Source organism: Molossus molossus, unplaced genomic scaffold, assembly GCF_014108415.1.
Source record: "Molossus molossus isolate mMolMol1 unplaced genomic scaffold, mMolMol1.p scaffold_m16_p_20, whole genome shotgun sequence".
In the NCBI taxonomy this organism is placed as follows: Eukaryota; Metazoa; Chordata; class Mammalia; order Chiroptera; family Molossidae; genus Molossus; species Molossus molossus.
This window is the reverse complement of record NW_023425356.1, coordinates 4,148,192-4,174,149: the sequence shown is the minus strand read 5'-3', so window position 1 is coordinate 4,174,149 and position 25,958 is coordinate 4,148,192. Positions and strand designations below refer to the sequence as shown.

The 25,958-nt window shown below is 46.5% G+C and overlaps 1 protein-coding gene across 1 annotated transcript in view; it reads right to left on the bottom strand.

Annotated features, from left to right (window-relative positions):
- The window catches only part of PALMD (palmdelphin), a 47,534-nt gene that overhangs the window by 6,494 nt on the left and 15,082 nt on the right, over positions 1-25,958 (bottom strand). The window contains exons 2-6 of the mRNA XM_036272288.1: positions 21,174-21,254; positions 15,146-15,270; positions 572-686; positions 399-432; positions 165-278 (exon numbers count right to left, since the gene is read on the bottom strand). Of these exons, the coding sequence (XP_036128181.1) occupies positions 165-278; positions 399-432; positions 572-686; positions 15,146-15,270; positions 21,174-21,254 (469 nt within the window). The remainder of the gene's footprint in view (positions 1-164; positions 279-398; positions 433-571; positions 687-15,145; positions 15,271-21,173; positions 21,255-25,958) is intronic.

Below are 25,958 nucleotides of genomic sequence, written 5' to 3'. Positions count from 1 at the left end.
CTGGTTGTCCTTATCTGTGCAGGTGACTTACATACTTCATGGGAGTCAGTAAAGTGGACCACTGCTTAATCCGGGAGCACAGGGTGTCGTAGCAAGCTGCTGCTATCTGACACTATAAAATCTGAATTTGGGAACCTGCCTTCAGAAACAGATTACTCATATACCTTTTCTATTCTGTTCATCATCTTCTTTTCCATCATTTCTTTCCTTCCTTAATCTGGAAGGTACATAGGATTTTGGAAGGTCGGGGATATGAGCATAGATGTCTTCAATTGACTCTGTAAAATTAATATTAATTCAAAATACATCTAGAATATATTTATAACCAAGGGAAAATTCCAGTGGGCTTATCAACAAATATCTTAAGGAGACACAGACCAGAATGCTCAAAAACATACCTTCTGATGTTTCTTCCTTTTCCACCTTCACAGACTATAAGAAAAAAGAATTCTTTATGATTAATACAGTTGACAAAATAAATTCTAAATGTGGATATTCTTTGAAGAATGATATATTCTTTGTGGACTCACTCGGAGAGGAAATCATAGTTTTAGGGTTAGTCAGTGCTCACCCTTATTATGTCTTCTGTTGTCCTCTCGATTGATTTTAGTTTCTTTAAAATTGCCTCTTCGTTAGTTGAGATTTGCAGTTCTGCCCTTTCGAGATCTCGGATCTCTTTTTCAAGTCTGACAACAAGAAGATACACTTTTAATTGCTTAAGACAGTACAAATGCATCGTTCTCCACTATATCTTCCCTTGTAAAACTTTCCTAGGACTATGCATGTAAGTATCCAGATACCTTCTGAGAAAATAGCATCCCACCAAACATCACATTTAGTCCGTGGAAGGCACCTAACACCTGACTTCGATTTAATAGTTTTGGATTCAAGTTTAAAATGTTTTTGGATAAAAGGAATTTGTAGGTAAAGTATTTGACTCTGCCCCATTTCCTTCATTGCAATTACTAATGTTAGTTACTTCCAGATGAAACAGACAAATTTCTTTTATAAAGAGACTTAAGTTTCAAGTTGGACCAAAGGAACAATGTACCTGTAGCTCACCAATGTTTCTCACCCAAATCTCCATCTAAATTATTTGGAAAAAACATCATAATAATTTTTTTTCTAGCCAGCCAGTCAACACTTTAGAACATTATAATTAAACTTGAGTTAATAATCATAGCTATTTAACCCTGAAAGACCCTGCAGATCCTGACACTGGGAATGACACTGGGTTTTGACTCCCCAGTTTCCTAACCCTGTGCTGTAGTGAGTGGGGTGACCAGGTGAGGAAGGAACAAACTCTAGCACAATGGCCTCGGCTGCTGCTGTTTATAAAAAATCAATGCTGGGGGAAAATGTGCACTACACATGGCTCGACAGCGTGTAAGGGAACTTGCAGGGACATAGAGACAGACATCTGATATTGGAGCATCGTGAACATTCTGAGCTGGTCTCTCAACCGTTTCGCAGCTGCACGTCAGATTCAAGTTCATGCCAGGGTGTATCCTTGTAGAAACCTACAGCCAGTGGCATTGGCACAGTTGGCAAGGGGGCCCCCAGCAGCCATGACGTGTACGCCATTTCTCAGCCAAATGCTCTCCATCTAAGTCAGCTGCCTCTGAGGACGCTGATTAGACACGGCAGCTGGTGCTGGAGACAACAGCTGTGGGTGTCAGCGTCGGCAAGACTCGGTCAGTTTTCTTGGCTTCTTTCTTTAAGATGGTCAAGGATCTGGCCACTTGAAAAACACATGATGATCACATCAACAAAAGCCCCAGGTGTGGCCTGCTTGACCATCCTCCGACTCACTGCTGTGGTTTCCAAGTTCTGATTGTGTTGCTGTCTCTGGCCATTGGCAGGTGCCCATTTACAGCAGAGGAGGTTTTCCGGCATATGGTAGAAATCCAAGTAAAAAGTAGTACCTCTGGTTTCTTAAAAGCTACCGAGGGGTGACTGCTGTTTTGTTAAAATCCCTCCATACCCATTGCAACACATCAATAGAGTTGTGGGAACACATGTTGGTCGGTATAGTGGAAAGTTCTGTGCCCAAAATAATAAATCTGGATTATTCTCTTTCTGCCGCTCACTGTTCATGAGAGCTGATCCCTGCAACCTCCTGACGTCAGCTTTGTAGTGCGTGTAATGAGAATGCAGTGTCTGCCTCACTTCATTCACAAAGTTGGTGGAGCTAACAAGGGAAGCTAACATTGAATATGGTTGACATCAGGTGTAAAAGGCATCATGGCATAAACATTAAAGGTTTTCTGCAACACTCTGTGCCTCTCTCTGCACATCAGAGACCTTGTCAGTGGAGAGCCTTTGGGTAGAAAACAAGGAGGTTGAAGTCATTGCAGCTCCTGGACCTCAGGAGCCAACTGTGGAACCAGATGAACCCGGGTCTGAATCCTGCGTCATCTGCCAGCTCCCCATGTGACCCTAGACTATCACCAGGGCTGCTAAGCCTCGCTGTCTTCCTTCATTCACTCACTCGCAAATGTTTGGCATCGACTTTGTACCAGGAGCTATCCATGTGCTGGGGATATGACAGTGAACAGAGACACGTCCCTGCCCTCAAGCAGTGTACATTTTCGGGGAGGACAAGCTGATACGTGAAGACGGTGCTGCACCCTTCTCTGTGAGGGGCCGGATGCGGAAAATGTTAGACTTGGCAGGCCACACTCGGTTTCTGTTGGGTATTCATCTTTTTTATTTCCCTTTTACAACCCTTCACTAATATGAAAACAATTTCTAGCTCGTGGCTGTACAAAAATAGGCCAGGCTAGATTGATCCTGGCCGACAGTTTGCCAAATCTTGCTAATGTGTGTGTGTGTACATATATATTTGTATGTGTACATACACACATGTATCTATATACTTCCACATATACCTGTGTATACACACATACAAATTCACATATGTGTGTATGTAAAAACATTTAGTTTTAGATATAGAGGCCTATGGAGGATAACTCTAACCTTCACCTGTGTGTCTCTCCGCTGAAGGGTTTGAATTTCCGTAACTGCCACCATCTCCATCTTTAGGAGATATTACGTTTCCGAATGGGAATTGAGTTCTGGGGATGCTGACTCAGTTTGGTGAGAACCAGGCAGCAGAGAAAGAGAAATATCCCTCTTGGTGCGTCCCGGCTGTTAGGTGGTGCCTGAGGGATGAGTTAGCCCCTCTCCCATTTCTGGGACATGGTGGGCAGGCAGCGGTACCAATTTAGATCGTCAGGGGACACAAGAAAGGATCTGTAATGCTGTCTATTACTGGAATCTTTCTTCTCCTTGGCTACTTGCTGGGAGAAGAGAGGGCTGTTTCTAAGAGTTCCCGAGGTGCAAGCTGGCGGCTTCCATCTCGTGCACTGGTCTAGTAATACCCTTCCTAATCATCACGAGATAATGTCCCCAATCCACCTGCAACATGCAATGTTTTTAGTCTTAGAAAAAGAACAGAACATAAATACTGGACGCGCCCACGAGGGGTTATTTCAGAAGGCAGTGTTTCTGCTGCGAAGGGTCCATCGATCACTTTCGATTTTGGGGTGGAGTTAAACAAGGACTAACAACCTGATCAGTTTGCCATTAGGTGCCAAACAGACTGGAACTTGGGAGAAAAAGATGTTCAGAAGCTTATGTCCTGGTTCACAGCACCACCTGTTAGCAATCAGAACCGCAGTTAACACGGATCGCGCGTCACACTGCCCGGCGCTGGCCCGGTGGTTCCTCAAAGCCCCTGAGCAATGCTGAGGGTTCCATCTGACAGGTGAGCAGGCTGGGCCCTGGAAGGGCACCTGCCTGGAGGCCGCCGGCCTGCGGCAGGATGGGATTGGGAAGCAAGTTTCTGCCTCTGGAGTCTGAGCTCCTAACTCCCTTCTAACTAGCCACCGTGGTGACAGAACTTTTCAAGATGAGTTGATGAACGCAGACACAACATTCCCCTTGCTCAGCAGTAGAAAACAATTTCTTACTTTCTATGACAATGAAGGAAGTGGAGACTGAAATGCTAGCTGGGGTCCACCCACATATAAACGTGTGGACTCCTGGCATATAAAAGTGATTTCTGTCCAGACCTCCATTAGGGGGATTTCGTCGGGCGGGGGATTTCTCTGCTTGGTGGACCAGTCAGTCTGAGCAGGACTGAAGTCCAGGCTTCGTCCATTTTTCTCTTTGTCTGCTGGAGTCTGGCTGTTGACAGGTGTTGTTCAAACAGCCTCCTTCAGAGAGCCTGGGGTTTCCTAAGCTCCCGCCCCTCACTGGGGACTTTCTTTGCTTGACTCATGACTGTCGTGCAAAGTAACGGAAGCTTTAGGCAGGAAATATGAGTCTGGCTGATGCAATTCGAGTATCAGTGCAGTTTGATGTAATTACCAACGCTGTGTGAAATGAAGCTTATGCCCGGTTCCACCACAGGCTTTGGAAGGACCCATGGGTTTGTCTCGGGAGCTGTGCTCTCTGATAAGAGCCAACCCTCCACCCAGATGGGGCCGGTGGCACTCCTCTGGGCCGCCTGGGCCAGCAGGCGTTGCCCCAGGTGAGACTGCCAGGATGGCACCCCGCCCACCCCGAGAGGGACAAAGAAGGGTCTGGAGTCTTTGGGACTCACAGGCTCTCAGCGTGTTTGCCTCCAGAGGTGCTGGATTCAGCTCGGAATGGTGAGCAGTGGTGACCGACCCTCCTCTGGGCCAGAGAGCTGCTTCCCTCCCCTCCCCTGGAATCGTGGGGACCCGGAGGCGGCTGGTGGGCTACCTCTATTTTATGATTTTTTTGTGTGAAGATTTCTTCTATTTTTTCCAGCTCTCTCCATGGAAACAGAAAGTGAGCCCAAATCAAAGCTGACATACTTGGCTTAGTTACTGAGCCCTTCCAAGTTTTCTCATCTGGGAGTAATAGTACTCAGAGGGTGTTCTGGTGGAGGGCGGGAGGTCATGTCTGTAAGCCTCTGGCACAGGGCACAATGGAAGTGGTGCCCTCGATACTGACTGCAGCCCTTCTCCTCCCAGCCTGCCGAGGGGGGCAGGGCCGCCTCAGACGCCTCCAGGGAGAGAGGACCTACCTGGACTACTTGGGGACTGGATCTATTTAATTTATTGATTTTAGAGGGGGGGATCAATTTGTTATTCCACTTATTTATGCACTCATTGGTTGATTCTCGTATGTGCCCCGAGCAGGAACTGGACCTGCAGCCTTGGTGTATTGGGATGACGCTCTAATGATGGTCAACTTAATGTCAGTGAGTTTAGGACAAGCGGGGGTGCTAATAGCTTCAGGGACACCCTGTCCTTGAGAATCCTATTGTAGACAGAAAACCAAAACTGAATCCTTAGACTATTGATGGGAAGGATGTTTATTTAATAAATAAAAGACTATGCTAGTCTGTTTTGACAACCTGCTAACACTTCCCACCTCCCCCAACCCAGCTCTCCTGTTCTTTCCAGTAACAGAATCCCTTGGGTTTCATGGTCTCCCTGGCTGCCGGCCACATTTCCCAGCCCCTTTGCATTTAAATAGTGTCATGTGACTGAATTCTGGCCAATAGGATATTAGCAGAAGTGACCTCTGCAATTTTCAGGTCATATCCTTAAAATAGAGGTGTCTGTGCTCCGTTTATCTTCCCTTCCTACCTGGAATGGGAGTGGTGGTGAGCTGGCTGTGACCGTCCAACCGAGGGTGTCACTGAGACAGGAGCGGGAATCGGAACACGCAGACACTGCGTCACCTCGTGTGGCACGGCCGCCGTGTCCCCTGGACCGACTCCCAGCCAGGGTTGTTAAGTGTGACAAAGTGAACCTTTCTTGTCTTGTGGAAGCCACTGCTGTCTCCTGGAGTCTTGTGAAACATCCAAATCCATCTCCCAACTATCACATAACCTTACGGGGATGAATCTCAGTGTGACCAATTTTATGGGCTTTTTCATTATTTTTTTCCCTAGTGGTTTGCAGAATGACTCAATTGTATCTTGCATTTTTGGTAGTTAGCCAGTAAAAACAGAACAATAATTCAGTCTTTTCTCCTTGTGGTTAAAGAATTTACATGTTTCTAAATGACCTATCAAATCCAATATGTTTGTATGGACATGGGCTAGTTACTATTGAATGGCTAAAGTCTGCAGTGGAAAATACTGTGATTGAAAAATCACAGAGCTGTTCCGTTAAATGAATAGCTCTGGGGTCAGTGGGCACTGTTCAGTACACACAGAGGATGAGTTCACCAGGTGATCCTGACTGACACGTGGTGGTCACAGGTGATGGGCAGATAGGTTATTACTGATGGGTCAGAGGTAAAGATCATTTATCTTTATAGCTAGTTTGGCTAAGGGTAATGTCAAAGTATATTTTCTAAGTAAAATTGAGAGCATGTAGTCTAATTTTTTTTATTTATTTATTTATTTTTTTTATTTTTTTTATCCTCACCCGAGGACATTTTTCCATTTTTTGTACAGATAGAGTGGGAGGGAGAGAGAGGAAGGAAGGGAGAGAGAGAGAGAAACATCGACGTGAAGGGACACATCGAGTGGCTGCCACCCGCACGACCAACCAGGGCCGGGGACAAACTACAACCGAAGTACGTGCCCCTAGTGGGAACCGAACCCGGGTCTCTCCGGACCGCAGGCCGACGCTCTAACCGCTGAGCCAAACTGGCCAGGGCCTAATTTTTTTTTAATCGATCTGATATATTTCATCAAACATTTAACAAATTTTTATTAAGGACTTACTACATGTCAGGCACATTTCGTTCACCAACTAAAATAAAAGTATAATAGAAAAGACAAAGAGTACTTCTCTGCACAGAGGGAGGATGAGAACTGCCCTACAATCAGCCTGTGCCCAAAGGCACGTGTACAATAATAATTGGGAAGAAGGAGCCCACCAGCCCAGCAGTCATGTGCCCGGGCGAGCACGCCAGAGAATTAAAGGGCATTTGGCAACCAGCAAGCGCTAAGTTTGCCCGGAGCCAGATAGCTTGCATCTCGCACTAAACACTGAAGAGCGGAACAGCAGTACAACACGGCAGCTTCAAGGTAACCAGATGCAGAACACTAACCTCACGATGACACTGAAACAAATGTGTCTGCTCTGATCACTGGGAACACAGCAGATGTTCGGAAAAGCTGAACGACACACAGTTACACGTGAGGAGCTTTTGCATGGGTGAGTCATCACCAAATAGAACATCAGTGACATCAGCGTTAGCAATGATCTCACAAGCAGATGATGCCACCATGATTTGAAACTGCCGTGTAGGCAGGTAATGTCAGAAGGGAATGAGTTAGTATAAAAATAAACCTTCTTAATCAGAACAATATTTGTCAAGGAAGGGTTTCACTGGCCATGAAAACTGAGGACCCAAACTGGTTTGCAGAGAATCAGGTACTTTCATGTGCAAATTACAAATGTAATTTTCAAGTGGACACAAAACGAGCGCATGGCCTGGAGGTTGGTGAGGTGTGGCGAATCGGTTGGTTGGGGCTTCTCAAATGCTCTGGCAAGACAGAGGCTGGGTGTGCCATTTTTAATCAAGGCCTGTAGAGAGCCATATAGTACATGCCCAGCACTTAATAAGAGCTAAACAATTGTAATCATAGTTCAGACTGCCCTCTACATATGTGACTTGAGTTTCCCAAGTGACTTTCAAATACTGTTGTAGCCAGGACATGGCAAGCTAACTACAGATGTTCTTATCCTTGAATTTAAATTTTGAAAGCTTAAAAAAAAAAAATCAGTTGTAGGGGAAAATATTTGTAGTGAATAAATTACTTGTAATTATATAATGAAATGACAAAACGTATTCAATGATGCTTATAGCCATTGGCTCTCTCTATTAGACGTAATTACCAGCTTTGTGCCCATTGGCTCCCTCTATTAGACATAATTACCAGCTTTGTGCCTTGTAACCCTTCACATTTTCTCCTAACAGGATTACAGAGCGGCTACTGTAATCTCTACTTTCCATCCACTTCATTTCTGCTTTGCTGCTAGTGTTAATTGTTCACACTGGATACCAAGAACAGGACTCTATTATTTGAAGACCAAGTCCAAACTTAATATAACCTAGATAGTCAATAAGGACCAGTTAGCCTTGGGTGATCTAAATGAACTGGGTGGCATTTGCCTTAGGGTAGACAAGATGCATTGCGGGGGTGGTGTGGAAGTCTTCTGAGCTAGTACATTTAGCCATGAATCCTCCCGGGGAATGAGCAAGCCTACGCCCTGTAGCAGCACAGACCTGTCTCTCATACAGTGAGTCTCTGTCCTTGAACTTGCTTTCTTTCTGACCGGGACCTGGAGGATGGGACACTGAAACCAAAGCCCCTCCCACTTCCCGAGTTGTTCAGTTACTCCCTCCTTCCTTTACTCGTGTCAAGGCAGCCAAGGTCCCCATCACCTCTGCTAGTGGCCTTATGCTTGAGTTTCAAGCCACGGACACTGTTTTCAATGAGAGGACAGATGCAAAAGCACTCTGAAAAGTTAAAGGATCTAAAGAGAAGTAACAACAAATAAAAAATGATTCCTGACTCTCCCCTAGAAGACCAAGATTTACATGGGGCATGTTCTCAAAAAATGTTCATTGAAATGAGCCAAGCCGGGCAAGGCTTTGTGGAAAGGCCTTGGGTCCGAAAGATCCCTGTTCCTCATGGCTCGACTGTCGTAGAGCATAGCTTTCTGAGCTTTGGTGTCTTCACGTGGGAAGTGAGGCTAATTAGACTTCCTTAGAGAATTATTATTCTCAAAATAATGCTTAGCACATAATATGTGCTCCATAAAGGGTAGTTATTATTGAATTGAATTTGGAGTGGGGGGAGGACTCTCAGAGGTCATTCCAATGTACCATTCAGCCTACTACTGTGTAGGGGAGTATTATCCCGGGAACAATTTCCAGTTATTTCTACTAACGTTTCAATGATTGGCAGGTATGGGCAAGAGCGACTGCTGGGCAGTAGGGATGAGGAAGTAAAAGGTGAGGTGGGAAAGGGGCAAAGGTGAGATGTTCAAATGTGTGGTCAACGATTGCCCCCAAAATGGGGCACCCCTGACACATGACTTGCCCTTGATTCAATAGTTGGGTGTTTATTCTTTTATTATTATTATTATTATTATCCTCACCCGAGGACATTTTTTCCATTTTTTGTTCAGATAGAGTGGGAGGGAGAGAGAGAGAGAAACATCGACATGAAAGGGACACATTGAGTGGCTGCCACCCGCACAACCCAACCAGGGCCGGGGACAAACTGCAACCGAGGTACATGCCCTTAGCAGGAACTGAACCAGGGTCTCTCTGGACCTCAGGCCGACACTCCAACCACTGAGCCAAACCAGCCAGGGCTCTTTTTTTTTTTTTTTTTTTTAAAAGAATTTAAAGACTTTTCTTTTTAGTTCATCAGTGTTTCAAGTCATTGTCTGGTCTTCATCTGGTCCCCTTAAATCGGTGATATTTTCTAAGTCCATTCATCTTTCCATCCATCCATTTGTCCATTCATCATCTATTTTTTCATCCATTCATTTACTGAGCTGTGTAGTCACATATTTTTACAATGCCTAAGGCATTGTATTAGGCATTTTTGGGGCTGTGGTGATGGATAGATTTCTTCCCTTTTTTCTGGGAATTGGTTTACTTAGCTCCTATTGTTGAATGAAAAAAGCTCCTAAATTAAAAATCATCAGAATATCTGGGGAATGAAAAACAACAACAGATGAGCTATTGCAAATCTGGTGAACCGATGGTTAAATATGGAGAGTGAAAAGCATGCTTGGAATGATTTTGACTCCTATAATTGCCTCGGATTAATTTCTTGAGTGTTTCTAGGCAACAGCGAATTTAAGAAGAAGAAAGAAATTGGTGGGTTTTTTCTCCCTTTTTGCCCTCCCCCGTTCTCTCTTCTCTCTTGTGCTGTCACAGCAGAGCAGCGTGTCTGTGTCTCTGCACTGTGACGCTGGACACGGCTGGCTGGGTCAGCTGAAAGGCAGAAACACTGAGGATGTGGTATTTTCCTTGCAGCATGCCTCTGTGTGTTTGAGGTGACACTGGTTTAATGAAGGCACAACTGTCTTGCACAGGTAGACGGGCGTGTTTGGTAGGGGTTCAACTTGGGTAGAAACGAGAATGAGTTCAACTCTGATGAACTATAACCAGCAACAAAACCCTTTAACCTTTCTATCTCTGCATCAGTCTTTGGGTTCCTTTTTGAAGTTGAAGCTTGCCTGCTACCTTCCGAGTTAGCTGAGCAGACCATTCTTCACATGCGGAGCAGGACGCATTGCCTAGTGTCCCATCTGCACCTGCGGAGCGACTGCCTTGCAGGGAGGGCTGAGCTGCTCTGACGCCCCAACCTCAGCCTACCCGTGACACACACTCATGTGAAATCAATGGTCACGTGTGTTTTCCCACTGATACCACGTGCAGAAGGCCATTGCTAGCTATTGGGATTCAAGTGGGAGTTCATCAAGGGCAGGTGGAGGATCACCCAGAAGGGCACTTTGGAGTCTTTTAAAATTCCTTACGAGAGAACATTTAATGGTCAGTAGGTGATCCTTGTCAAAGAGAAAGCAGCGAATTCACACTGTTCTCTTTGGCGAGGTGGCCTTCTGCATTTTCTGCTTAGGACATTTCTGTTGAGCACACTGTGTGCTCCACTCACAGTCAGAGAGCTGCGGCCACAGGTGGAGAAGGGGCAAGTGTCTGGAGGGGAGCCCGAGGCAGCCAGTGTGCAGAGGGAGTCTGGGGACTGCAGGGCAGCTGAGCAGGAGAGAGGGAGCCAGGACGTGAAGGGCACGGCTCCCCTGGACACATCATTTGTGCACGCAGGTGTTTGGCCCCACGTCAGTGCTGAGTTTCACCTGCATCTATGATCAAGAAGCAAACGGTTCAGTGGTCACAGCAGCGCAGGGCTCACTTGGGAGGCAAACCGAAACTGGATTTAAGCAAAGTGATTTCGAAGGAGATGCTTTTCGCCTGGGAACATTTCCTCCTAAGGTAGTAATCAAGGGACCAGGCAAAATACTTACTAATGTTCCAAAGCTAAGAATGTGACTCAGAGACAAAAAATACAAAAAACCCACTTACTTTCCGAAATGTTGCCTGTTGGAGAGGAAAGGTGGAGGATCAAGAGGCGTGTTCTGCCTACGGGGACACGCGAGCCGGGGAGCTGTCCGTGCTCCGCTTACGGGGACACGCGCGGTGGACACATGACGCGCACAGGCGCCACATGGGGCGCGGACGGGAGATGGAAAACGCTCTAAGAGAGTCGTGTTTATACGATGGAACTTTTGTGAAAGTTTTCTGCAGTAGCTGAGATACAATTTATTTTTATGATTAAGCCTTTTAATTAGATTTTAAATCCTGGTTTTAATTTTAAGGTGTATGACTCGGGGCAAGGTAGCTCTGTAAATGCCAGTTCTTCACCTGTCAGTGTCACCTACCTCAGCAGGTGCGGTGGGAAGTCAGCGGAATGATACATAGGGAGCGCTGAACCTGGGACTTGTCTGGAACAACCTCACCCTAAACCTTAACTCCGATCAATAGCATTTTAGTCGTTAGTCACAAAGAAAACCTGCCAATTCTTTCCAAATCCTAGTTGGGTGGTAATCTCAGTTTACTCACAGACAGACGTTTTCTGTTCTAACCTAAAGAAATGAGGGATCTTGCCTCAAAGAAGGAGTTACCCCCTAGAGCTCTGGCAGCGTGTTCTTTCAATGACCTTTGACTCCTAAGAAGGAAGTATCTGGCATGTTTCTTTGAAAACCTACCCTGTATCATAGCTGTCCTGTGAGGGGCCGTAACTGTCCCGCTACCACACACAAGGAAGCTGAGGCAGGAGCAGGCGAAAGGACGTGGCCAGGCTCATGTCTCCGGGCAGAGCAGGGATCCGCATGCTGAAGGCCGGACCGAGTCCGACTCACTAAGCTGCGGACGCAGGAGGGCAAACCTCCCGGCAGAGTCCGGCCTGCGGGGCCTCAGTCAGTAGCCACGTCTCTGTCTTGATGTCCCATTAAAACCTCATCCTCCAGGTGAGAGGCCTGGCGGATGGCGGATGGCAGATGCCACCCTGAGGAGGCACTGCAGTCACGTGGCAAGTGGCACTCGGGGTTTGGGATCTTTGTCTGCTTAGGGAGGAGGGTGGCCGTGTCTGTCCCCTCGGCTGGGGGACCGGTCAGAGCTAACCAGCACACGCAGTGCTGGGTTGCACTGGCCACAGCAGCTTCTTAGGCACCAGGGTAGATGTTTTGGGGAAGGACGGAATTTCAGAACGTGCACCTGATCACTGAGCAGCTTCAGACACATCTGAGGAGAGAATGTTCGGTTTTGGGTGAAGCTGCTTTGGCAACAGGATTTCTGTAAGGCTGGGCGGGGGGCTGCGTCCGCAGACAAGGCACCGGTATTTTCTGTCCCCGCATGTTGCTTCAGAACACCCTGTCCCCTGCACACGTCTAACTAGAGAAACATGCCTCCATGGGTCACGATGATGCAAATTCGTCGCAAACGCTCTGCAGGTGCATCTCTTAAGGACCCTTGGGGAAGCGGTTTCCTACCAGGTGTCTTCCCTTCCCAGGACGCTCACACCTGCACCTCTTCTGACTTTGCCGCAGGAGTGCACAGACCCGACTTGCCGAGGCCTGAGCTGACCCCTTCCTGGCCCTGTGACCTTAGCGAGGTCCCTGCGCCCTGAGCCTCTGAGGCAGGGAGGTGTGCCAGCCCACTTCCTGGCGGCCGGCGGGAGCGCGCAATGACTTCACCGAGGGCGAGCGCGGCGCGAACTGCACAGGAACCATCACTGCTGCTACGATTTATATTTGGGACTGAAATCGTCTGGTGTCTAAAGGAGAGGTGATGAGTTAAGGAAACCCTGAAGATCCGAAATAACGTCAGAGCGAGGTGCAGGACTCAGGAGATTTAGCAAAGATGTCAGAGGTACACGGAGGACGCAGAGGGTCGTAGGAGCTGCTGGAGAAAGGACTTCGGCCAAGAGACTGCAGCCGCTCAGCTGTCACAGAGCCCTGTGCCCCTGCGCAGGCGGCACGGGTCAGAGTGGTCTCTGCCCTGCCGCTCCTGACTGGGTGCCCTACTCTCTCCGCAGAGGGCGCTAGTGACCTGCCTCCCCTGCTGGGGAAGATCAAGTGAGGTGATGCAGGTAAAGTGCCTGGAGGGTCCTAGGGCTAGAAAATGCATTTCTCTCCTCCCTCCCTCCCTTCCTTTTCTTCCTCTTCCTCTCCTCCTCCCCCTCTCCCTCCTCCTTCTTTCTCTTCTTCTTCCTCCTCTTTTCCTCCTCCTCCTCCTCCTTGTCTGACATACAGGAGCTCTAACTAGGCAAGTCACCATCAGTATTACTAGAAGCTTCCATGCTCCTCAGAGCATTCAGGCAAGGTCCGGAAGCTATCAGTAGTAGAATGGGGGTTACTCAGAATGCTGCCCAAACTTGGCGTTGGGGTGTGAGTACCCCCAGCCTCTCCAGTCAGCGCCAGGAGCAGAGACAGGCTGTGGAGAGGGTCCTAAGAGGGGCTCTCGGGAGCAGGAGGTGTGTGTGGAGCGGAGGGTTCACAGGGATTCGACTCGGGGCTCATCGGAGGGAAGGGCTCCGTGTGCAGGGATGAGCAGAGGGCTCACCAGCGAAGCCAGACATGAGTGAGATGCTCTTGCCAAGAGTTGCTGGAGGAAGAGTCAGGTTTTCCAAACTGCCATGTTGATTTGTTGTGTTATTTTTAAAGTATTATCATGCAGACGCATTTCCTATCTTTGAGCAAGCAACTGAGAGTGTTGGAGATGTAAAAATTTCAATAGATATAACTTCTTAAGAATTGTTAATTTAAAAATATATCTCAATAAGAATGAGTGGTCAATGATTTTAGGTATTAAATATACAAATACAGTCGTCCCTCGTTTATTGCGGTTAATCTGTTCAGACTCCAGCGTCTGCACCTGGTGTTGGATCCCTGGGGTGCTCGAGTCCATAGGCCCACAGTCCACACGTACAGTAATTTTCATTTTAATTGTAATACAGGGTGTATAGTTGACTCAGACAACTGAGCGCACACTGTATCATTTTCACTGTCTCTATCAACTTTTTAATGAATATATTTGAAAAAAACGCGATAGAGTGAAGCTGCGAACAAAGCGCCAAGTGGCGAGGGACGACTGTACATGAGATAAATATTTGTCAGGGAAAAAAAGCTTTTTCTACGTTGTCAGTGTTAGGCCTCAGGTGACCTGCTGGTGTCGCGTCCTCGACGGGACAAGATGCGCTCGCAGTGCAGCCACCGGCACTGCTCTGTGGTGCTCCCTGTGCCCTCCTGAGGAGGACACCTCCGCAGCGAGTGGAGCTCGAAAGTCGCCCACGTTTCAGAGACGTGTGGGCTTTACATTGTTGTCACACTGCGAGGAGCCCGGCCTCCTTGCGTGCAGGGTGGAGACTGGTCGACGTTTCGGTACCTCTCTCTTTCCTGCTGCCTGTTTTGTGAAAGTACTAATAATCCTATCTTATTTTTGAGCTTCCCACGTTTTCTCATGTCCATCGCCTCATTTTAAACGAAGGCAATTTAAAACCCTTGCTAGATCAGAAGTTGCTGACTCCGTACTGATTATGTGTGACGGGCAGGGATGGACCTCGAGAAGCGAGGTCAACCCCTGTGACCAAATAGTCGGGGGAGTAGACGAGAGAACGTGTTCATGAGGTCGTCCTACAGTGTCTTCTCTTCCAAATGCCATGGGTGTGACTGGGGACAGGGGACTGGGAGAGGCCAGTGTCAACGCACCTGCAGAACTGTCACCTGTCCTAAGGTGAGGGGGGTGGGGCTGTGAAGGACTGTTTTTGGATTGCCTGCCCTGGGCCAGGAAGGTGCTTCTAGCTTAGCATCTGTATTCTCAATCTGCTCAGTAACTCTAAAAGATGGATATTGCTGCTACCCTCTTGTAGATGAGGAAGAAGGCTCAGAGCGCCTTGGGCAGGTCACCAGTGTGTACTGCGAGGATGGCCGTGTGGCCCTGCGGAGTGACATCTGCAGCACAATCTCTATTGCTGCCGTCAGGCGTCTTGCCTTAGTTTCTATCGAAAATCCACATGGGGGATCCAACTGTGTCCCTCAACATGAGAATGCCACCTGGGGACGAAATCGAAATGAAGCAAATGGGGAGCAGCCCCCGAGGACCATACCTGAGGATACTTTGCTCCAGGACCTGGGTCTGGCGCTGGTCTTGCTGATTTTGCCTCTTCATCTCTTCCTGCTCCTCCCCACTGCCGACTCCATCCAGCAGCCAGCGCTCCCTCAAGGCCTTTTTCTGATGGCAGGAAACAGAGGCGTGTCCTTAGACCAGTCAACAACCCCCAAATCCCCGACTGCTTCCAAATCCAGGAATTTCAATCATGGGCACACTTTAGAGAAATTATTCTCTCCCACTGCCTTGCCTGAATCAATCTGGCATTTTCCCTTCTTTGCACCCTTTTTCGGAAGCCAGTTTTGATGGATCTAAGTCCCAGACCTCCTTCTCCATAAAGGCCTTTGTCCCCGCCCCATCCTCGGAGGACGCCCTCCAAGAGGTCGGTCTGCTTCCCTGACTACATGCTGGCTTATGTGACTACATGCTGGCTTATGTTTGTAGGGGTCACAGAGGGACCTCACGCGATGCTTTACTGCTATTTATTTGGTTGATGGGTTTATATTTGTGACTTGAAGTGAAAAGCTCCTCGAAGCCGTTTCCATGTCCGCCCCAGTGACAGGAGCAGTGACCGAGTGCTGGGTGAGCGCAGTGTTGTTCTCAGCCGCGGTCCGCATGAGGTCCCGCCCGCAGTGCCGGCTTCCTTCTGAGACCTGTTCTAGACCCTGGGGGCAGCTCCACTTCCCGTCACACGATGCACAGCGTTCACTGCTCTGCCAAGCATGGGGACAGCCCCTTGGATCTGCGAGGGGGAATCTCCTGCCCGGACCTGGGCCCGAGCGGCGCAAAGCAAAGGAGAGATGTGAGTTCCGGATGGGCTTCAGCCAGCATCCTGTTCTGTCTCCAGCAGAAACGGTTCTTACTATTTTGAAGCATTTGCCTTTCTCCTTTTCTTCATGAAAATAGCACCGCCGCTGTGTATCTAATGGACCCTTGTCAACCACTCATTCCGTCATCGTTCACGGGAACGATGTAGGATGTACTGTGTAGGATGCCGAGGCCAGCAGAATGGAAACTCTGCTTTCTTTTCTGGGACTTCTTTCTCCTACCCCACACGAGAGTACAAGTAAGACAATTTTTTGTTTCTTTTCAAAGGATGCTAGAATTAATACTAATGGAATGCAAATGTGTCTGAATTTTTCTATTTTTATTTTTTATCCTCACCCGAGGACTTTTTTGCATTTATCTTCAGATAGAGTGTGTGTGCGTGGAGGGGGGGGGGGGGACAAACATCCATGTGAGAGAGACACACCGAGTGCTTGCCACCCACTCTCCAGTCCGCAGGCCAATGCTCTAACCACTGAGCAAACTGGCCAGGGCATGTGTCTGAATTTTTTAAAAAATTTAAATAAGGTTGATTATGCTAGATAATTACCAAAGGACGGTTATTTTAAGGCAACGGTTTTCAAATCATTTAAAAACATTACACTGGTGACAAGTCCATGTGTATGCAATGATAGTGAAGAACAGAGGAACCCGGGGACCCCGCTGGAGCAGTGACCCTGGGAACTGTGAACGCACAGAACACTGTCTGCAGCCACGGGCTGAGCGGCCTCCTGCAGCTCATCGCCTTGGCATTGGCCGTTCAGAGTTCAGCAAGTGCCCGTGGACAGCACCCCAGGAGGGCAGTTTGTAGCCAGAGATGGCTCATCCCGCCCTGCTCTAACCTGTGATTAGAGCTGCCTAGCTGTCTGTAGAAATGTGTTCCCACAGACAGTGAATATTACTACTGCACGTCAAGAGTAACCTCCCGAGGTCAAAGATGCCAAGAGAATCTTAGTGTATCAGCATTTTAAGAATTTGCCTTGATTTTAACTTATTTTTATTTGGTGGATGTCGGTGATAGCTAATGCACAGTAGAGAACACCACTGACACCCATCGAGGGAGTGAGCCCCCAGACCAGCTGAGAGGAAGGTCTCAGTCATTTACGTCTGTGTCACCACTGAGGACGCAGAATGAGTCTTGTGACTTGGTTATATTAACTCGGGGCTACATTCTTGGTTCTCAGTCTGGCTAGGAATAAGAATAATTTTCATTTTAGCCTTCGGTTCCTAATCCACAGATTCTCTAGCACCCTGCAGAGAACTCCTTGCATCTGAATGTAAAATGTGTAATTTGGACATGTAATCAAAACAATACGGTTCAATATTACAGTCATCAACACACAGTTATTTTGTGTTTATGTTGCAATTTAGACTTTATTTTTTATTTATTTTTTTATCCTCACCCGAGGACATTTTTCCATTTTTTGTTCAGGTAGAATGAGAGGGAGAGAGAGGAACAGAGAGAGAGAGAGAAACATCGATGTGAAGGGACACATCGAGTGGCTGCCACCCGCACGACTGACCAGAGCCGGGGACAAACTGCAACCAAGGTACATGCCCTTAGCGGGAACCGAACCCGGGTCTCTCAGGACCGCAGGCTGGCGCTCCAACCGCTGAGCCAAACCGGCCAGGGCTGCAATTTAGACTTTAGTATAAAAAGTTAATAAACATAATAGACTATTTCACAACAGTGACATTCAGAATCAAAGGCCATATTAACTAAATGAAAATATGAGTGACATGTGAGTAATAGACATTTTGCAGTTTTTTGTTTGTTTGTTTGTTGGGCTCACCCAGGGATATTTTTCCATTGACTTTTTTTAAAAGAGAGACTGGATGGGAAGAGGGAGGCGGAGAGAGAGAAACATTGATGTGAGAGAGACACACTGATTGGTTGCCTCCCGCAGGACCCAACCAGGGCCGGAGATGGAACTGGAAGCCCAGATATGTGCCCTTGACTGGAATCAAACCCACAACCCTCTGGTCCACAGGCCAGTGCTCTAACCACTGGGCAATTCTGGCAGTTATTTAAAAATATCTATCTATTCGTGTCTCCCAGCTCCTTTGGGCAGTGTTTAGGGAAAGGCTTCCTGAGGCCCTCTACCTTCTGCACAGCATGGCGGTGGCTTCAAGACAGTCAGTTTTCCAAACCACGAATTAGGTAGACTCCCAGAAAAGAAAAGTTTTATGTTTCTCGGTGGCTTCAGATTGTGGCCATGATCCTCGGCAAGAGGACCCCAGGGCACACATCTCAGACAGGCCTGCATGTGAGAATGCTAACCCTGTCCCCAGAAACCCCGCCTCCCGGCACAGCGTCCCTGTGCGGGCCAGGTCTGGAGCGGAGGAGACCAGCGGCGCCCTGCTGCAGAGCCCTCGGTCCGAGTCTGCTTCCGTTGTCACAGTGGTGGCTGGAGTGTGGGCGTGGTCTGCGGCCAGCGAAGTGCTGAGGATGGTCACAGGCATGGGGACAAACCGTGAAGAAGAAAATGGAAGGAACTCGGGTAATGGCAGAGGCCAGTGGACATTTCTTGGCTTGGTGCATGTATTTCAGAGTTGACTTTTTAAATCCTTGTCCGCATTTTTGAACTGCGTTTTGGCAGGATGCCTTGTTGCTGTCTGGTATGGCTGACCATTTCTGCTGAGCTGGGAGGGTGAGCCCCGTTGAAACTGACACCCTTTCCCCATGTTCAGTTCACCTCGCAGATAGAGTTTATCCAGATATAAATGTCATTGTAAGTTTACCTGCAGTTACCACTATAAGGACACAGATGGGGCTTTATTTTATATTCTTAGTGTCCAGCTTGGTACCTTGCATGTATCAGGGGCTTAAGAAATATTCATTGCCAGAAGGGCCCTGTGTGCAACTACATAATTCCGCGCATCAGTTAAGAGTCAGCTGCATTGTATTCCACAAATAAGTGAGATCACGTGATATTTGTTTCTCTCTACTTGGCTTGTTTTGCTTAGTGTAGTACTCTCCAGGTCCTTCCATGTCATCTCAAAGGATAAGAGACCTTTCTTTTTTACAGCTGCATGGTATTCCATTCTGCACATGTACCACAGATTTTTAATCTAATAATGAACTAAACAAACTGCTGAACAAAATTAACCCAGAGACATGGAGGTGGGGTACAGACTGACAAACCTCAGAGAAGGGGGGTTAGGGGGGAAGAGATCAACCACAGAACTTACATGCATGTATGCATGACCAATGAACATAGACAACAAAGCTGGGGATGGAGCAGAAGGGGGAAGGGGAGGAGGATGTCAATGGAGGGAAAATGAGAAACATCTGTAACAAAACAAATTAATAAATACTAAATAAATAAAAGAAAATTATGTTTTGGAATGAATCTTAAAAAATAAAACCCAAAATTCTGGAAAAAAAAAAAGAGTCAGCTGCAATCCCACATCAATAGAACCTTCTTTGGCTACCCTAGATTAAAAAATTACTGCTTAAATTAAAAAATAATCATTTAAGTTTATTTCATCTCAAATTTCCCACGAGGCTGCAGGAGAAGGGCTCTATCCCACCAGGGCCACTGCTGGTCTCTGTGGCATTGATATGCAAATGAGGAGAAGGCGCAGCTCCCCACTGCCACCCCTTGGGAAGGTGTAGGGCACCCTGTGTGGAGACAGAGGCCGCCCTTGCCAGGGTGCAGGTCCCACGAGGTGTGCAGGTCTCAGGACCCGCTCAGGTGTCTCTGAGCAGTGCACACCCCGCAGAGCAGAGCAGTCCAGAACATGACCCGTGTTTGGGCTGGGCTGGGTTGGAAGAGGTCTCCTGGGCTCCAGAAAGCAACCCTACAGGGAAGATTGTGTATTGCTTTTTGGACTGTTTTGGCAAGTCCTGAGATGAGGTGCTGCCTCAGAAGTGGGTCAGCCTGTTCCTGTGTGGAGCTCACTTCCTGGGATGAACCCTGGGTCGTGACACCTGTTCTCTGTGTTGTTCTGCAGCAGCACTGACTGCTGAATGCCAGGGAATGATCAGTTTGCTTAGCAGCAGGAATTCATTCACTGTGAGACCCAAAGTGTGTGTAAATTGTGTGTTGTGTGTGTGTGAGAGAGAGAGAGAGAGAGCGCCCACAAGCACTGATACTGGACTTAGAAATGGCCTATCTCAAAACCTGTTGTAGATCTGACCTTTGACTTAAGTAGAGTTCACTGAAATAACTTGATCAAATTTGTTTTCATTTCCTTGGTTTTTCCAGGAGCACACACAGCATGTCTTGGCTTAGTCTACTGCTCACATGGACTTGGTATGACATCGTAAGGACCAGCAGGACAGCCGTGCTCCAAAACGATCCGTCAGGTGTTAGAAATGTCAGTTTGCATAGGAGCAAAACCAGCCATCCAGAGAGCTGAGGCTAACTGGAATCTTACATGTGTTTCTGCTCAGAGGTGGTTCTTTGATCCAGCAGAGAGCTGGGTTTAGCTGACTTCAGCCCATTTAACTTCAGTGTGTGGGCCCCACGAGTGTGTGGCATGATTTCATCGAGGGCTTGTTACATCTACTGATGGCAGCCCTGTCACCGGAGCAGTTTCCTGCTCGGTCCTGTCACAAGGAGCTCCTGATGTCACGCGGTCACATCCTGTGACCAAGCCATGTGATAAAACACTGCATCTTAATGTGCTTTCTTTGCAAAGTGGCCACACCCACAGAAGATGTGTAGTCTGATTTTACAACGGAGGTTTATTTTTGGTTATGATCTCATGTTCTGTCAAAACAGAATAAAACAAAAACCCAAGCCATTCTCAGGAAGCATTGGGTCCATTGCGCCGAGCTTTCAAACCCAGCACCCGCAGCTGGGCCAGACAGCGTCGGTTCTGAGCCCCTGCGGGCATGCTGGCCTTTTATCGATTTCAAAAGGGACTTCCCAACTGCCCCTGGATGCTAAGCAAGACTGTGTTCTGGGTCAAACTTTCAAGGCTGAATTCTCAAGTTTACCCACGAAAGTGAGGAAATTCCGTAATAAAGGAGAACATGTTCTGATACCATCTTTTCTCTTTTCCACATGTTTACCCAGAGGTTTCATCTCATCTGCAAACACGCGGGCTTGGTGGCCCCCGTGGTGCCCAGGGCCTTAGTGAACTGTGTTGGAATGCTCTCCTCCCTAAAGCAGACTTCCTGTTGAAATCTGAGCCTCATGTGGGTATCTGAATACAAAGTCATGAAATGTAATGAAAGGCTTGTAAGTTACCTTCAAGTGCTGGTGCGTTAGTTTTTCTTCCTCTATCTTCAGACGCTTCTGGGAGATCTCTTCCTGTATTTTTCTTTTATCCTGAAATTAAAAAAGTTCCGGCATTATATCTATTTTTTCAGTTTGCTGAATTATGTTTCCTCGGGTTGTCATCACTGAAAGGCTGGCCCAAGGTAGGCTCTTGGCACCGGGATGAGGCGGCTGTGGAAACTCACATTTCAGAGCCCAGGAGAGCAGAGGGAGCCACGCAGAGCCCCTGGCGCTGGAGGACGCGCAGTGCTGCTCAAAGGGACCTTGAACGTTCGTGCGTCTTTCCTTCCCCTCCCCTCTGACTTCCCATTCAGCCTCGCAAGGCTGAGCCATGGAGCACGGACGGGGCATTAAGAACAGCCACAGGTCACAGGTTACAGCCTGGGGAGCGGGGCTGGTGGGACTGTGGTGACAGTGAGCGGGCCTGCCAGGTCCCCGAGCTATCGGGGGACCACTTTGTGACGTAAAGGATTGCCAGGCCACTATGCTGTGCGTCTGACGCTAATGCAGAATAGTACTGCGTGTGAACTGTAATTGGAAAATTTTACGGAAATAGGCAGTCATGGAAGAAAAAAAGGCTTGGGCGCCGAGCGGCACAATGGGACACGTGCGTTCCCAGAGGGGGTTTTGAACGAGGCTTGAAGAAGCTTCTGAGGAGAGAGGCCGGTCCTGGAGGAGGGTCAGCACAGGTCTGCTTATGTGGGGAGACAGGGCAGACTCCGGGAGCTAGAGAGGGGACTGTTCCCTCTTTGTACAACTTGCTATGGGAAGATGGAGAAAAAAAGGGGCCAGATAATTCTTGTCAACACTGAGTTAAAAAAGTGCATGGATATATGTATCTTTCACCACATGTAAATGGCATTACCTCAAAAAACCCAGAAAGCATAGCTGTCCATGCAGTGGCTTGTGCCTCTTAGAAAAAGTAGCATATACACTGAATAGCCGGGGTTCAGCGTCTGGCTCTGCTGTCTACCAGCTCTGTGTCCTCAGACAAAATTCTTAACTTCTCGGTGTGTCCGTCACCTCATCTCTACAGTGTGGATAATAAGACTGTCTGCCTCATAAGACATGGGCAGTAAATGAGCTGACGTCTGCCAAGATTTCCAGGACAGTGCTCGACACAGCGCTTTATAAGTATCTGTTTAATAAAATTTACTAAGTAAACTCACAACCTGTTAGTCACACAGAAAGCAACACAGTCATTCTGATGGTACATCCATTGGTCTGACATGTGTCAGAGATTCCCTCTCTGGAATTGTTGAGACATTTTGTTAGCTATGCAAAAAGGTCCCTGTTTTACTGCTACTGCTACTGCTACTGCTACTGCTACTGCTACTGCTACTGCTACTGCTACTGCTACTGCTACTATTATTATTTTTACCAGATGTGACATGATTCTCCATCTTATTTATAAGAGTTGGTTTTAAATCTGCTTTCAAAGCTGAGAACTCCCAAAGTATAAAAGTTTGTTGCCAATGAAGACATCTAAAGGAATCTGAAGCAGGCTCAGAAGGCAATTCAGAAGGAAGAGTTCCAAAAATACTTGGCAGCGTTACTAAAACAAGGGCATACTTCCTGATGGGGCGCCTTTGAAGATAAGAACTCGTCTTTGATGTACAAGTTCAGGTACATTTGTTGAAGAAAAACAACACTTTGCGCTCCAACTTTATGTCATGTTTGTCTTTGTGTGTAAGAAGAATACATGACTTCATCAGTATTGTTTTAAAAATTCCATAAGCAACTCTTTTGGAAAAAAAAAATAACTAGGCAACAAGCATGGTCACTTCCTTGGATAAAATCTGGTTGTTAGAAATAAAAACTCTGAAAACTCACAAGTCAATTCTCCACTACATCTCGAGGCTGTTACTGAGCAAATATTAGTACTATTTTAAATTTAGTATGCCAAACATTTTAGTAAGTTTTATGGGCACTGTTTCACTTAATAGTTGTAACAAGGTATATTGTAACATTTCACTTTATAGTCATAATTACAAAGAGACATTGTAAGAATTTTTATTTCACAGAAGAAGAAAAACGAATTAGGGAGTTAACTAACCACCCACAAGTAATATAGGGCAGAACCAGGATTTTTTCTCCCTAAACAGAAATTTTATTCTAAGCTAGGAGTTTAGACTTGGTATGTGTTTCACCTTTAGAAACTAAGTTTAAGTGTTGATTACTACATCCATACACAAAATCCTGTTTAATAAATGAACTAAACTACAATAACTATTTTTACTTGTTTATATTGGATTTTTATTGATTAAAATTTTTTTCACAACAACAAAAGCTCCCAAATTCCCTTTTTTTTTTTTTTGAAGGCAAGGTAACAATGAAACCAAAACTCACCAAAAATTGGGACCCCTCCCCCCCCCAAAAAAACCAACAGGCCAATAACTCTCAAGAATATTTAGGAAAAAGGGAAGCTAAATAAAATATTAGAAACAGAATCTAGAGTACATTAGAAGAAATATATACTTTTTCCAGTGTAGGATTTTTTCAGTATTGCAAGGATGGTTCAGTTATTAGGAATGATATAGTTATAATTAATACGCGTCATCCCCTTAGCAAATCTAAAGGAAAAACTCATATTTTCATTTCCACAGGTTCCTAAAAGGCATTTGACAAAATTCACCCTCTGTTCTTTTCTTCTTTTTTTATCCTCACCGGAGGACATTTTTCAATTTTTTGTTCAGATAGAGCGGGAGAGAAAGAGAGGGAGAGAGAGAGAGAAACATCGACATGAAAGGGACACATCGAGTGGCTGCCACCCGCACGACCAACCAGCGCCGGGGACAAACTGCAACCGAGGTACGTGCCCTTAGCGGGAACCGAACCGGGGTCTCTCCGGACGGCAGGCCAACGCTCTAACCGCTGAACCAAACCGGCCAGGGCTCTTTTTTTATTTTTTATTTATTTATTTTTTAATCCTCACCCAAGGACACTTTTCCATTTTTTGTTCAGCTAGAGTGGGAGGGAGAGAGAGAGAGAGACAGAAACATCGACGTGACAGAGACACATCGAGTGAGCAACTGCCACCTGCACGACCCAACCAGGGCCAGGGACAAACGGCAACCGACGTACGCACCCCTAGCAGGAACTGAACCCGGGTCTCTCTAGACTGACGCTCTAACTGCTAAGCCAAACCAGCCAGGGCTGTTTTTATTTTTATTTTTAAAATTTTAATAAAACAGAAATAAAAGGAGAATTCTTTAACTTGACAAAATAGATTAATCTCAGCTCAAAAGTAAATAGTGTGCCTAAATAGAAAAGGTACCTACTAAATCCGCTATTATTAGCATTTTAAATATTAAATAAAATTGAATTCTGGTAGTAGCCAATAAAGTTAGATGAAAAAAGAGAAAGAAAATTAGAGAAACAATTAGTGGAGTCCCATGTTAATTTATAGAAGCCATAAAAATCACAATAAGAAGATATAAGTGAAGAAAGAACCCTACTTATAATGGAAACCAGAAACCTAAAATACCCAGGAATGCATTTAAAATAAAATGTCAACAAGAAAACTAAGACATTCCTAAGGGACACAATAAACCTGAATTAATAAAATCCATGCCATGTTATTGAATAGGAAGACATCATAAAGACATCATCAATGTCAACTCCCCTTAAGTTGTTATTCTCCACAGATTGTTTATTCTCCATAAATTTTATGTGGTCCCAATAAATGTACCAATGGTTCTGTTGTGGGGGGTTGTCCTGTGATAGGATGTGTAGCAGCTTCCCTGGGCTCTACCCATTCGATGCCAGTAGTACCCCAAGGAGTGACAACTAAAACACCTCCAGTCATTCTTTAATTCCCACTGCAAACTCACCCCTGGGTGAGAACCACTAATATATGCCAATCTCCAACGTTTACTAACTGATGGAATCCATTATGTCATGGTGCATGAGAAGAAGAAACAGATGTTTCCAATGCTATGAAAACCGGTTTTAACTAATTAACACGTTGATTTACAAGTGAAAGAGTATGGGTGATTCACTTATGCCTATAGCTTACCAGCAGAAGACTGGCTTGTCAGAGGGTCATTAGCCTCAAAGCAGAATGACATTTACTGGGTCATACAGTGGATAGGATGTGGGACATTTTGTAGACACTGGGGGAAAATACATGATAAGAAATTCATACCTGATGGTGTTAGACCATTCAGTCTGATGCTATTACCACCTTAAGAAATATGTTAGATATCTGTGAGGAATCGTTCTGTCATGAAACATGTCTTAAGAAGAAAATAATACCACAGGAATTTTTCTGTTTCCAAAATCATATACCTGGGGATCATTCCTTAAATAAGGAACTGGCAAAAACAAACAAACAAAAAAACAAATTCATCAGTGAGTAAAGAAAAATTCATCAGCTGGCCACACTCCTGCATCCCAAGATGATTAGCATGTCTTGGACCTCAGAAACCATTGGGTTCTCCCTCATTAAGGTCTCATTCAGCTGTCCACCTCTCAGAGCTGGTGGACTCTGTCCCCACCCTTGGATTTGAGTGATTGTGGGTGTTTACTTTCTGTCCCTCTCCCATCCCAGCATTGGGGCCAGCCCAAGAGTTGCCTTCTGCATGAACTTTTGAAGGGGACTTTCACAAGAAGAGATGATTCACACCACCTCGAACCACCCTCCAAACCTAAGCACTATGATCAGCTCCCCAGAGCCTTTGAATGCCTTGGTTTTGAACTTGGGTGCTCTCCATAGTGGGAAATGTGCCCCACTCTGGTCCAGCACTACCAGTG